Here is a 14,798-nt window from a genome sequence, read left to right on the forward strand (position 1 = left end):
GTCCAGATGAAGAGACGTGCACCTGATGCTGGCCCCATCCGCTACTGGTATGCGGCCCCAACAAGGTTCCCATTGCTCGAACGTGGCCCTTGAGCTGAAAAAGGTTCTCTCCATCCCCGTGCAAGGCACTAGCAATCGGTATTTTTCAAAGCCTAGAAACTTGCAGAAGGAGTATTAACTGATATTTCCAACACAGCTGCACATCGCTGTTTCAAAATCAAAACGTCCAGCTTGTCTGCTCTCTACAGTACAACTGGAGTCAATGCAACCAGTCTGAAGTGGGCTGTATGGCCAAGACAAATTAAAAGTGAGGTTAACTCCCGTTTAGAGTCATGACCATTTAAGCAAAATAGAAAAAACATTTTCCAGCCCATCAGACAACAATTTTAAGCAAAAGCTGTACAATACATACTATTACTGTGATCAGGATAGTTTTGAAGTTTCCAGTAAAACTGAGCAGACCTATTCTTAAACCCAGGCGAAAACTAATCAAATTACCACGTTTTTTAAAAAAGCACTGTTTATACATACTTGATACGAGGACCACCGTGGCTGGTGCAGCGTGTGTATCGGCAAACCTTCTAAGACTCTGTCTGAGTTTGTCATCAGCTGCGTTCTTTGCTGTCGCATTAATGTGTGCAACCGTCACCTAAAGAAATACAAGGGACATTCCTACTACGGGGAAACACAGCAGGACCCAATAAACAGCTGAGAACTTTCCTGTAAATGCAGCAATGTGATGCAGCAGCATCTTGTCTGGCCCAGGTCAACGTTGAAGCCGGCGAGAGACTCTGGGGAAGCAACTGAACCCTGCAGAACCTTACCTGGCAGTTGTTCAGTTCTTCAATAACTTCTTTGCTCTCCTTACTAATGTCACACACACAAATGAACTCCGCCTCTCTGTGGCCTTTAAAAAACTTTTCACGAATTCGCTGTACCACTGCCACAGCTGAACGGCCAGAAGGAACAGAGCAGTTTTCAATATCCCAAAAAACTCCAATGGGAGGCAGATTTTCTAGCACTTGGCCTGTTATAGCAACTTCTGGAGATGCTGTAATTGGAAAAAGATAACAAGTGGTCAGCCATTCCATGTGCTATTGTTAAACCTTGCTGCAGTTTCACAAGTTTGCCAGACGTTAGAATATCTATATTTAGGGGATTAATTACACAGGCAACTGTTTAAATCAGGGGTGGCTAATCTTCGGCTCTCCCCATGTTGTTGGACTACAGCTCCTATCATCTCTGATCAATGGCCATGCTGGCTAGGGCTAATCGAAAGTCTGGATCAACAATATTTGGGGGGCTGCAGGTTACCCCCTTTTGGTCGTAAAGCAATCTAGTATAAAAGTGTTATATCAAGAAAAGTGTTCAGTTAAATACCATTACGTTTAAAAAATAATCTAATTTGTGATCCATGCATTGATTTCGAAGCCAACTTTTTATGTTCAAGGGAATTGCTCCAGAGCAAAGACACTTTTTGTCATTTAAATGGTGGCATTGCATTTTGCTCCACCTGGGACAAACTGAGACCTTTAATTTCACTAAGCAGAACTAAGGAAAACATGGTGTAATGAGGCTTCTGTTTCAAAACCCGAAGAAATTCAGTAGAACTGAAACTTTTCAGGTTTTAACTAAGGCTCTGTCTCAAACCTTATGCAATGGCAAATTGCAATGGACCAGACCACTCTACCCAGGGTAAGGAGTAGATCGGGGCATTTAAAGTTTAGAAGGTTCAAGGGTTGTTTAGTGAGGCAGCCAGAGAAAAATAAGATATCCATTTAGTGACAGCAGTGTTAACAAGTTTACAAGGACGAGTTGGTTTGGGTGATTTGCTTGATTCCTTTTCCTCTCACAGTGCAGGGTACGGCCATGGCCAATATGCTAACAGGATAATCAATCTTTTCAATGAAAATATATTTTCTCCATCTTCTTCTAAGAATGCAAGAGCAGCCCAGCTGGATTAAAACAATGGCTTATCTAATCCAGCATCCGATTTCCCACAGTAACTAATGCAATGCCTTTAAAAAGTCCAGAAACAGGACAGGATCCCAACAGCCCCCTTCCGCTGTTCCCAAGTAACTGATAATTCCCTACTCGTTGTTCCCCACCTATTGGTAGCAGCATATAGCCATAATCACTAGTACCCATCGACAGACAAATTTCTGGGAGAATAACACTAACTCCAATAAGTCAACTCTTAAAACAGATTACACAGAATGTGGAACAGTCACGATTGTTTAAAAGCATGTCTGCTAATTTACCGTATTTCTGTGGCAACGGACCAAAGCTGCTTGCCAAGAGTATAGTCTTCTCTTTTCTTGCTCCTTTGGTTCCGCAGCCATTACATATTGGGAGGGAGACAGGTGCGGCCTGAGCATTTGGAGAAGCCACATTTGGCCATATTTTAGCTGCATCAACCAAACTCTCTCTGGATGGCTGCTGGGAAAATGTTCAGCATCACTTATTAACTACGTCAAGAGAGACATAAATACAGTCACTCGTATTATATTCTGTGTGGACTAGGAGGCCTGCTGTGGTTTTGCATGGCTACTTAAGTCAAGCTCACACATTTCTTTCAACATGGGTTGCCAACTTTTTTTAAAAAAAGGCTCCACACTTTGAAGAGGTACGAGGTGGTGTCTTGATACGCTTTTGTGAGAGAGACAGCATACCACATACAAAGTTATAATAAAGTCAGTAAAAGCATCTATAAAAACACACCAATAAATACTGGTTGGTTGGTTGAAAGAAAAAAATATACTGCAAAGCCCTACCCATGAAGGTATCTAAAAGAAGGCAGCGCTGGTTCCTGCTGAACTATACTGGTAGGGAGTTCCACAGGGCAGGCCCCACCACACTACAGGCTTGGTTGTGAAGGCCAACCAAACTTCAGAGATGTTGGGAACCACCAGGAGTTCCCAAGCAAAGGATCTCAGTGATTGAGATGGAGCAGAAGGAATGAGATGGTCCTTAAGGTACTCTGGGCCCAAGTTGTTTAGTGCTTTGTGAATCAGCACAAGTACCTTGAACTTCATGTCAAGTGTCCCTCTTCTGTTTCTGCAGCCGCTTCCACCACCCTTGCTTCTTGAGGTACAAGGAGTCAAAGGGAGGGTGCACAAACTGAGATGAGTACAGCACAGAGACATTAAGGACACAATTGCTTTACTGAATCCACACCAAGGTTCATTTACTTTAGTCTCTGCCACTGACAAGGCCAGAATATAGAAAAAGAGTGACCAGATGACAACATTAACCCAAGGGACAAATCCCAACTGTGCTGCAAATACATCTGTAGTAAAAGTAGCCCAGACCATAGGCTGCAAGTAGCCAATCCCCACCCTGCTCTATAATTTCAGGGCCTGGGTGCAGAGAACCCGTAAGATGTAATAATTCAGCCTTTCCCATCCTTTCGGTCCCTAGATTTTTGTTGGACTACAACTCCCATCATTCCTGATCACTGGCCATGCTGGCTGGGGCTGATGGGAGTTGTAGTCCAACAAAATCTAGGGACCCAAAGGTTGGGAAAGGCTGTGGTAATTCACTGCAAGCTTTCAGTCTTAAATGCCTGGTTGTCCAAGTGCCAAAAATCTGATGCTGAAGAAACATTTGCTTCCATCCATGCTATGAGAGTACACCTAAAACTGTTTTAACAAAAGAACCTTAATATTGTTTTTTGAGCTTAGACTCTGGTGTATTTCTTTTGCCTTGACATTAGTTTCAGTAGCCAACTTGACTCACCTATGAAAAGCCCCCCCTCCCCAAATATGCTCCTGTTCTGTTAGTATGTGTCCAAATAATAACATATCTGGGGTAAGACACAGAAATACCTTTCCTTCAGTGATAATGTTTGATGAAAATCACACAAAGAACCCCAGTCATGCAGATATATATACTGCAAGACTAGAATGATACATACCCACCATCTCCGACACAGCGGTCTAAAGGTCTCATTGCCTTTCTACGACTGAACATATAGCTTATAATCAATCTTGTTTGGACGCCTATTTGAACTGCCTGTATTTATTTATATGTTGAAGTCAGAAGCAATGGAATATTTTTACTGTTAATGCCAGCCGACATTTTTCTTGTTATATTTGAAAAAAATAAAATCCGTAAGAAAAATGAAAAAAATGCGTACACTCAAGGAATGTGCTTGGTTCTCGGGTTTCTGGGGACTTCCTGCATTAACTTTAAAACCCTTCATGGCTTCAGACACACCAGGGGGCAAAATGTCTTTGCGAAACAGCAGCCTGTCTGGACAAAGAAAGACATGGACACTGAACTGAACCAGCGAGAGGAGGAATCTGGTTCTTCTTGATAGTTCATTCTCCTGCTCGGAAGAGGGGCAGCAAATGCTCACAAGCTCTGTCTGCTGCAGAGCTCCAGCACTGAGAGATGCTATGGAGCTGTGCCTTGGGGAGATCATATTAAAACTCCTCCAAAAAAAAGTGTAGAATGAAAAGCAGAAGGACAGAAAAGGAATAAAGGAATGAATGTGAAAAAGGGGAATAGAATATTTTGAGCGCAGGCAGAATAAAGGATGTTTTGGGGGACAGGGTTCGCATGGGAAAAGGACGACGTAAAAAGTAACCAGGCTCGATATGCAGTAGCAAACACAGAAGCAAAAGAGCTTGTTTTCTGCCCCCTTCAGCAACCAAGGTGCTAGTCACCCAAGCTCAATTTTATGTTGCTGGTGATGACACATGTACCTGGATTTCTGTAGCACAGCGATTATTAAAAAAAAGACAACAAAATTAGTGGCTGAGTCCAGATGAAATAATACATCATGCTTTGGTGCTACATGATTCCTGCTTCCCTTGCATGCTACAATTCCCTTGCATTCTTGAATATTAGGCAGGCACCATCTCTGCTATCTTTTTGGCGCCTTTTGAAGACTTTCCTCTTTCAACAAGCCTTTTAAGTTGAGACCTATCCCAGTCTGCGTCTGTTAGAACTGCTTGTTAATATTTTTTTTTTTAAAACTAATATGTTTTTAACCCTTTTTAAAAAAATGTTTTAACGTTGTTTTGTTTTAATGTATTTTAAGGTCTGTTTTTATGATGTTTTAAAGTGTTTTTAGCGTTTCTGTTTGCTGCCCTGGGCTCCTGCTGGGAGGAAGGGCGGGATATAAATCAAATAATAAATAAATAAAATAAAAAATTCCCCTCCACTGTCCCCATTTGACAGTCAACCATAGTTGCTTGGAAATTAGAAATTAAATTGTGGTTTCCAGGCAAACTATGGCGTGCCAAAAAGCAGGAAGGGGGAAGAGGAGCAGGTAAACCTGAGGTTACTTCACATTAGCATCAAACTGTGGCTTGGTACTTTATCTGAACTGAGTTTGCATGTCAGCAGAAGTTTACTCTTCTAGGAGAAGTGTGCTGTTCCTCCAGAAACAAAAGAACAGCATTAGGTGTGGGGAACCTTTGGCCCTCCAGATGTTGATAAACTACAACTCCCATGATTCCTGGCAACTGGCCATGCTTGTTGCAGCTGATGGGAGGTGCAGTTCAGTAACATGGCACCACAAATTCCCCGCACCTGCTCAAGAGAATGAGAGTCCACAAGGCTGGCCACCATCGAAAGACAAACCATCCTGGTTGAGCTGATGGAGTTCTTTTGAAAGTATGCTTAAACTACAATTGTCCCTGTCATTTTACATGCTGCCAAATTTTTAAGCACTGCTATTGCCAGTAGGGCTAAAATGCTTGCTGATTAGCAGTTTATAGAGCAACTGATTCTAATATTTGTTCAATTGTTTGCAATGGTCACTGGATCAATAAACATATTCGATTTGAACCAAACCATGCACCCCAAGTCCAACAGAAGCTATCTCTGGCCCTCAAATGATTGTCAAATTACAAGGTTAAAGCTATAAAGTATCCAAATACCTGACTGAAATTTTTACTACACACAGTACATTGTGAACGTCTGCAGTACAAACCTTGCTTAAACACTCAGTGCAGTAGTGAGAGCCCTTTAGACAAACCGAAGGCGCCACTTTTAGGTGCAGCGAGTTGGTGCAAACACAAGGCCCTCTCTCCGATTGTGCAGCGCGCTCCTCCAAAAGCCCCGCAGCCCCGCTTGTGAATTCAGAACAGGAGAAGTAACCCGATGTCGTGCAGCTCTGATGGGCAGGAAACTGATGCAGTTTGTGGACATTACTGTGACAGGACTGGAAGTGGAGTTTCCCACAGCAGGGGAAATGTGGGCAGGAAGAGATGTCGTTTTCCAGGCCCATTCCAGACAAGTCGCTGGTCACACCACTTCGAGCGGGAACGTTCTTGAGTGAGGATGCAGACCGATATGCAAACCCTGACCCTATCTGACAGGTGACTGTCCCGGTGCCTTGTGCATCTAATACTGTGCCAGGGTGAACCAAACTACCGCCACCAGTGGTGCCGCCACCAAAATGCAGCTGAGGAGCATGGAGGGAAGAATCAGAGCCGTGAGTACAGCAGCTTACTTTGGAACCAGATGAAAGCTGTATTTGCTTTTGCTGAAAGGTGTGATTGTCGGGAAGGGGGAGAGCTGCAAGCTGCTTCAAAGAGGCACGGAGAGGGGATGGAGCATCCTTCAACTCCCCGGCTGCTTTCTTATTCTCCATGGACTCGTTCTGAGGGGTAAAGAGCCATTACAAAGAAGATCAGTGGATGTATTTAGGCTTGCCACATCAGCCCACAGCTTTGACAGGCAACATTCACACCATACATTTATTCCACCAGTATTCCACTTTAAACTGTTGTGGCTTCCCCCCAAAGAATCCTGGGAAGTCTAGTTTGTGAAGGGTGCCGAGAGTTGTTAGGAGACTCCTATTCCCCTCATAGAGCTACAGTTCCCAGAGTTGTCTAACAGTGATTAAACTGGGACCTGTAGCTCTGTGAGGGAAACAGGAGTCTCCTAACAACTCTCTAGGGATTTCATAAAAGTGACTAAATAATAATAATAGATTATTTATTTGTATGTTTAAGTGCAGGAAAATCTGTTTTGTATATGACATACCTTCTCACTCTCAGGTTGTGTATGATTTGAGTGGTTTTTTACTATCTGTACTTTTTTTTAAAAAAGTGGAACAATAGTGGAAGCAATGTATGTTGCGAATGTGGTCACAAAAGAGAATCCTGTGGGAGTATGAAACAAGATCCTCATATACGTAAACTGGATTGCATTATCTCATATCCAAGACAAGACATTTTTCAAAGCATCTGGAGTTTTCAACCTATTTGGATTTTTGAGACACAAGGAATGGAGCAAGAACAGAATGAAGATTTGTTTACAATTGCCAGCAGGAGTAGAGGATGGATGGTAGAAAACAGATGCTGTGGAAGCAAGATAAGAGCTGTTCAAGAAAACTACTTGGCTACTTTAACCCCTCATCTAATCTGAGCCACCAGACACTCCTTGTGAGTCTCCAGGTCTCTTCGACACTAGAAAACACAAGAAACCCACTTAAAAATAAGACTCAAGATAACCAAAAGGTGTTCTGTGTGGTTAGCTTTACCTTCATAGCAGAAAATAAGAGCATGACAGCACCTAAACAATGAAAATTACAGATATGTTTCATGGCACAACCCTGCTTTGTCTGAAGCGTGAATTTTTATGTTCAGATAGCAGATACCTAGAGATTGGTGCAAACCATTATTACACTGAGCACAAATAAAAGCAAGATCCAGCCAAAACAACAGAAATCTCATCTGGCAGAGTGTGATCCACTCTCAACTGATAATGAATCAGCAACATAAGAATATTGTACTTAAACAGGGAAAAGAAGGGCAGGATATATAAATCTAATAAATAAATAAATAAAAGGACAATTGCACCCAATCTCTACTTAACCCAAGCCCAATTCTGTTCTGTCTTCAAACTAATTCAAACTGAGCAGCTTCACACTGGAATCTCCCCCTTTGAAGCCTCTGTATGTTAACTTTCAAGTCAGAGAATGTCAAGGAAAGTTGGCTTTGATCCTCAAAGGTTTATGCCACAATAAATTTGTTAACTCTTCGAGCTGCCCCCAAACTTTGCTGTTTCTGCTCCAACAGGCTACCATGACTGCTCATCTGGAACCTGCCTCTAGGCAAGAGAAATGTTTCTTTGGCAAACGAGACATACAGCAAAAATGGGTTTAGAGAAAGGTAACGAGGCCAGAAGTAGAAAACAGGAAAAAAAGTTTGAGGGAAGGGCCACAGTTCAGTGGTAGGGCATCTACTGACAGCATGCAAGAGTTCACGGACTCATGGCAGGTAAGCCAGCTGTGCATTTGCTTTGCAAAGAAAGGGCCACAGCTAGTAGCAGAGAAGCTGTTCAACCCCTAGCTTCTCCAGGTATGGCTGGGAAAGACTCTTGCCTGAAATCATGAAGAGTCACTGCCAGTCCATGTAGACAAACTGAACTGGATGGATCAATGGTCTGACTCGGTATAAAACTGCTTCCTATATTCCTAGGAGTTAGCAAATGTATTTTAGTTTACATTTGTGACCAATAGCCAAGAGGAGCGATGAAGAAGCCAGCTGGAAATCATTTAGCCTGGCAACAAGACCACTCTGCCTTTGAACCGTAGCCTAAGCCAGGCCGAGGAGGCTCCTTGGAATGCCATAAGACCAGCACCAGCCTGTGAACTTTCTTTATGCTCTGTGCTTACGTATATGAAAATGGAATGCCTTCAAGTCGATCCTGATTTATGGCGACCCTATGAATGGGATTTCATGGTAAGCGGTATTCAGAGGAGGGTTACCATTGCCTCCCTCTGAGGCTAGTCTTCCCCAGCTGGCTAGGGCCTGCTCAGCTTGCCACAGCTGCACAAGGCAGACCTTTCCTTGTCTGCAACTGCCAGTTGGGGGGCAACTGGGCTCCTTGGGACCATGCAGCTTGCCCACGGCTGCACAGGTGGCAGAACATGTAACCCCTGAGCCACTCCCTGTGGGGGTGATCTTTAGCTGGCCCTTGACACCCAGGAGACACGAGCGGGGATTTGAACTCACAGACTTTGGACTCCCAGCCAGGCTCTCCTCCCCAGTGTGCTATACCAGATGTGCTTATGTATTTGGGTCTACCTTATTTATTTTGTCATATTTTATTCTATGCTTGCTGAATTGTCTTATTTGATTGCTATGTTTTGTAAACGGCGCTCTTCCCCCCCGACCACCCCCAATGTTCTTTACTTTAATAGGCAGATGCCTGTTCTAAGCCATAACAGGCACAGCTCTCTGTGGAAAAGCAGCATATAAATAAGCTAAAATCAATCAGTTACCAATGTGAAGCAAGCAGGCAGGCAGGCTGGCAAACGCTGCATACAAATTCTACCGCATTCCCTATATTTGAGTTTGCCTAACCTGGAGCCAAAGATGGCATCAATCACTTCTACTGATCACATCTTTCATTTCCGATGAGTCTGCTTTATGGCTTACTAGGAAAGTGTTAGAGTTGCTAGGTACGTTAGCCTTTCTAAAGTTGATGACATATGGGGACCCATTAGTAGTGAGAAAAACTAAGCAGGCTGAAGCCATAAACCCTGAAATTCTTCACAAGCAGCAGCAGAGCAGAGATGGAAAGGTGCTGCCTTATTAGACCATGAGGACAACTATAGGGACAGAGACTGTTGCAACAGTTTAACACAGCTGGCAAGACTTCAAAGAAGGTAAGTCACAGCTGTAGCTGTGTTAAACATTAAAAATAAGAATGGTATTCCTTATGCAGGGTATAAATCTGTGTGCCTCTGGACTTTGTTGGACAGCTCCCATCATCCCTGACCATTGGCCGTGCTGGCTGGTGAGAGTTGAAATCTAAAAACAAAAAATTCTAGAGGGCTACAGTTTTCCCAGCCCTGAAGCAACATTATGAGCTTTTTAGTTTGGAGAAAAGGAAAGTAAGGGGTGTCATGATAGAAAGGCATAAACGTATGCACGGCATGGAGAAGGCAGATACAGAAAAGTTTTTCTCCTTCTCCCATAACACTAGAACTCGTGGACATCCATAGAAGTTGAATGTTGGAAGACTCAGGACAGACAAAATAAAATACTTCGTCATGCAGCGCGTAATTAAACTATGGAATTCACTCCCACGAGAGGCAGTGATGGTCACCAACTTGAATGGCTTTAAAAGATAAGACAAATTCGTGGAGGATAAGAGTATCGATGGCTACTAACCATGACAGCTATGCTTTGCCTCCACAGGCAGTACGCTTCTGAACAACAGCTGCTGGAAACCACAGGAAGGGAGAGTGATATTGCGCTCAGGTCCTGCTTGAGGGCTTCCCATTAGGTCATCTGGCTGGCCACTGTGAGAACAGGATTCTGGACTAGATGGGCCACTGGCCTGATCCAGAAGTGTTGTTCTTATGTTAATGGGACAACGTTATGATCAGTTTCTGGGGTAGAAGAAAGCTTTTTTCTTGAGAGAACACTAAATATATCCAGATACATTACACCTTTCCTCTTAGATGACACAAAGAGGACACTTATCGACTTAAATAGGTCACTGGTGTACTAATGTTCCACTAAGCAAATTCATGCCCAAATCCTACCGTTTTTGCACAGAGTGGAAAACTCTGTTCAGTAGCTGAAAAACAGTTAGAGAATTTCCAGAGCCATAGTCTAGCATCATTATCTTGTCGCTGAAGCCATCCAAGCGATCTAGTGCAGACGTCCTCCGTTATGTTTCCTTCCATTATACAGCCATACAGAGGTCAACATTCTGACATCTTTCCTTTCTTTCATTCTCTCTACCTGCTTTAAAAAAATGCATATTAAAACCACAAAATCCAGATATGAGCATTAAAATTACTGTGTTAACAGGCACAGAAACTTTAAGTGGAAATACTAAGTATGGTTGATTCGATTTAAGTAATACACAGAGTAGACCCATTGAAATGAAACCTGAGTTAGACATATTATGAATTTCAATGGGTCTACTCTGAGTAGGACTAGCACTGGATAAAACCTGAAGGGCTGAACTTGGAACCAAGCTTCTGCGTTTATGCAATCTTTTCTTCTGTTTGTTTAAAGAAACCTGGCCAAAACCTATCTTCTCTTGTAATTCAATACAGTTGTCAAAAAAGTAGAAACTGAAAGAGTTCAAGGAATGCTGCCCAGAAACAGAGTATCTCCTGTGAATATTTGCTTAAGTGATTTCGTATCACTAACACAACAAGTAGGCTGTAAACCAGGATAGGAGTATGTGAGCAAGGGGGGGGGGGAGGAAGGAACCCCCATTGTTTTCTTAGCACACAGCACAAATGAGCAAACACTGATTTTCCCCTGCTTTTTTTTGTTAAACATGCCCTCAGGCTTGCAGCAGATCAGCAGCAAAACTAAACTTAAGCATACTGATTTCCTGATTCTGGCCAATTCTAATAGTCCACCACTACCTTTATTGTTAAAAAAATGCTTGAGATACTCCAAGTCTACCCTATTTATTTGTTATTAAAAGGTTTATAAGCTGCCTTTCAAGGCAAGCATCCTTGCAAGGTAGCATATAAACTAAGCCAGGGAAACATACCAAGCCAACAATTTAAAATCTATTACACCCCTTTAAAATAAGCAGCAAACACATCAGCAAGACACAGCGATTAATAAAAACCAGAGCTTGGAAAAGTTACTTTTTTGAACTACAACTCCCACCAGCCCCAGCCAGCGCCATGCTGGCTGGGGCTGATGGGAGTTGTAGTTCAAAAAAAGTAACTTTTCCAAGCTCTGAAAAACATTAAAAGTGGGTTGAAAGAAAAACACCATGAAGATATTTTAAAAAAGTCACTAACTGAGGGACCATATGTACTTCTTGGGGAATCTTTCCATAAATATGGTACCACCCATATTTGCTGCCTATTTGTTTTGCAGAAAGCTACCACCTCTACTCAAAATAAGTCACTCTGAAAATTCTTTTTTGATATATAGCTTTTAACCTTTATGTTTCAGAAATACAGCCCTTGCATGAAGCAATAAAAAAGAGCAAGTTTTATGAGCCTACTCGGGGAGAGGGGGTTCCCTATTTGTTAGAATGCCCAGGCTTACAGCAAACAAATGTTTATTAAAAATAGGGTTTTAAAAAAAACCAGTCCTGTTACTTCTCTCATCCCCCATATCTACTAATGTTCTTCCGTGAACTCCCCTCTAAAGTTTCGCAAGACTTCTAACCTATTACAACCCTACTTATCACCATAACAAAACCAAACCACTGATTTTACAGGGCTTCAGTTCCCGGAGTTCCCCGGAAAGGATTGATGGTTAAATTGAATAGGGGTCTCCTAAAAACTCTCTCCACCCTTCACAAACTACACTTCCCAGGATTCTTTGGAGGAAGACACAATTGTTTAAAATGGAGTGATACTGCTTTACATGTATAGCGTGGATGGGGCCTATGTTTGGCTGTACCAACCCTACCCCACTACTTCCACAAGGCCACAGAGAGAATTGGAGAGGAAGGAAGATGAGTATGCACTAAAGTCATTGCTAACATACATATACTACTAAGTGATTTAAACATTATGAACTGCCTTGGGAACATTTGGCAGCAAGGCGGTTCACAAGTGTAGTAGAGAATCACCTTGGAAACTGCTATAATTGATTCTCCCTTTGGTCCCATAGGATCCTCTGGAATAAAGAAAGCAGACTACAACACACTTGGAGGAGGTGAGTGAGTGAACGGGCTACAAGAGACTAAGCGGGAGGGGGGCAAAGGCTACCAAGGAAATACCCTGGAGCAACCAGGAACCTAATGCAGCAGTGAGGGGGTGACTATGGGTCAGTACAGTGGCCCCTGGAAGTATTAAAGGTAATTACTTGGGGTGGGGGAAGGAAAGCAATTGCAGAGTTAGGAGGTCAACATGTTTTATCTACCTTATCAGTGCCTCCCCCTTCATAGGTCCTCTTTCGTTTCCAGGGTTACTTTATTTGTTATGCAATTTATTAAGTTATCTAATAAGGTTTTTAAAGTTTAAATGTGCGTTCTGTAAATGTTTGGTTACAGTCCACATTGCGGGGCTCATGGGAAAGTGGCTCACAGATATTTAACATCGAAATACCAATAATTTAAATATGGGTAAGAGGGGAAAGGAGAGGAGGAAGCACTATCCCTCCCATTCCCTCCAGCAACAAGCCACGCACTGGGGAAAGCACTTGAGCAAAGATGTCCTCCAGGCAACCCCTTCAAAAGGGATTAGAGCAGGAGTTCCCAAACTGTGGTCCATGGCCGGGGTCTGCAAGCTTCATTCAGGTGGCCCACAGCGCTTCCACATTAACTATTCTTACTTTTAATTGTATCTTTATTGCTTCTTTTGTTCCTTACATTGCATTCCGCCGTATTACAATTTGCCTCCCATCGAATTCACACCTCAACGCAATAAAACGCAACACAAAAAATAAAAGGAGCCATTAAAAATTATGCAGCATCCAACAATGGCTGTAACTGGCAGAAAAACCAGTAAGCGGTCGGCCAAGACCATCAGTAGTTTTCAAGCGGTTCGCGGGGGGGAGGGGAAGCTTAGGAACCACAGAATTAGAGCAATATACTTCAGACGGGGAAAGGGAAGGAAACAAACGAGTATTTCCCGGGAAAGGTCTTGCTTGATAGCAGGAGAAAGAAAAGGGGCCTCTGAGCATGCACAGAGCGCTTTCCCCTCGTCTTCTCCCTGTACAAAGCACTCTCTCCACAAAGCATTCCTTTTTGGATGAAAGGCGTCCCAAAAAGGCGAGCGGAGTGACTGACTGCTCCCACCCTGGCCACAGCTATGTGCCCCCCTCCCGCCTTACCTCTCCTCCCTCCTTCACCTCCTCATATCACAGCACCTTCCTCTTCCTCCTCAGCTCCGCTCCGCCGCCACCAGCGTCCCGCCACCGCCGCCGCCTCTTCCTTTTTGTTTTGCTGCCCCCCTTCTTTCCCCCTCTCCTCCTTCCGCCTCGGCTCCGCTCCTTCCGGCGCCTCCTGCCGTCAAGAAGAACCCGCTCGCAGTCGTAAAAGCCCCCCCCCCGTCGCAACGCTCCCCTCCCGCCTCCTCCTGGAACGCTGGCGCGAGTTCTACCCTCTCAGGGGTTCTTAGCAGTGTGTTTATTGGGCTGCAAGCCGCGGTGGATCGTTTTAGCCCCGTGTTACAGTGCATTTCCTACCAACGCCTTCAACGCAGTAAAGCCCCATGGAGTAAAAGAGAGAGACTATGCACCGCCACATCGTATATTTAAAGCGCTCGGCTTTCCCCCAAAGAATCCTGGGAGCTGTAGTTTACCCCTCACAGAACCACCATTCCCAAGACCCTTCACAAACTACAGTCCCCAAGATTCGGGGGGGGGGGAGAAGCCACGTGCTTTAAATGCATGGTGTGGATGTTACTCCCTGGAGAGAGGGATACAGAGCATGTGCAGACCGCTTTCTGTTCTACTCTCCTGCCAAGCCTTTTCTTCTTCAGGGTCAGTGTGTTTGGGGGCTCACTTACGTCAGAGCCAGCCCTAATAAATTCAGTGGGGATTACTTATGATTAGGATTGCACTGCCAATGGGTTGCAGTAAAAAACATCACATGAGCCCTCTATTGTAGTATAAAACTGATAATAATAACAGTTTTTGCTTTTTTTCCTGTTACAATTGCAAATACAAAACGGGAGTGGGGGCGAAAACTACTCCCCACGTAACTAAGGATTTGTGCTGTTTATTTGTTCTGTTGATTTCTGTTAATCAGAACACAGTACATTACTGAAAAATGAAAATGTGTTTGAATCAACATAGTGCACAGTTAAAATACTTGTTATTCCAGTTCACTCTTTTAACTTTTTTGGAGCACCCATAATTGGGAAGTTGTTGAATACCACCCACCCA

The 14,798-nt window shown here is 43.5% G+C and overlaps 1 protein-coding gene across 10 annotated transcripts in view; it reads right to left on the reverse strand.

Moving 5' to 3' along the window:
* Window positions 1-13,874, reverse strand: part of MARF1 (meiosis regulator and mRNA stability factor 1) — a 48,773-nt gene extending 34,899 nt beyond the window's left edge. The window contains exons 1-6 of one of the 10 annotated variants that reach the window (XM_061600412.1): window positions 13,743-13,874; window positions 10,520-10,721; window positions 5,945-6,616; window positions 2,262-2,439; window positions 825-1,051; window positions 532-649 (exon numbers count right to left, since the gene is read on the reverse strand). In XM_061600412.1, the coding sequence (XP_061456396.1) occupies window positions 532-649; window positions 825-1,051; window positions 2,262-2,439; window positions 5,945-6,616; window positions 10,520-10,663 (1,339 nt within the window). In that variant the 5' untranslated portion in view covers window positions 10,664-10,721; window positions 13,743-13,874. The other 9 variants (XM_061600415.1, XM_061600408.1, XM_061600411.1 and 6 more) reach the window with 9 other exon arrangements.
* Window positions 13,875-14,798: the final 924 nt, after the last annotated feature.

Source organism: Rhineura floridana, chromosome 17 (genome assembly GCF_030035675.1).
Source record: "Rhineura floridana isolate rRhiFlo1 chromosome 17, rRhiFlo1.hap2, whole genome shotgun sequence".
NCBI lineage: Eukaryota > Metazoa > Chordata > Lepidosauria > Squamata > Rhineuridae > Rhineura > Rhineura floridana.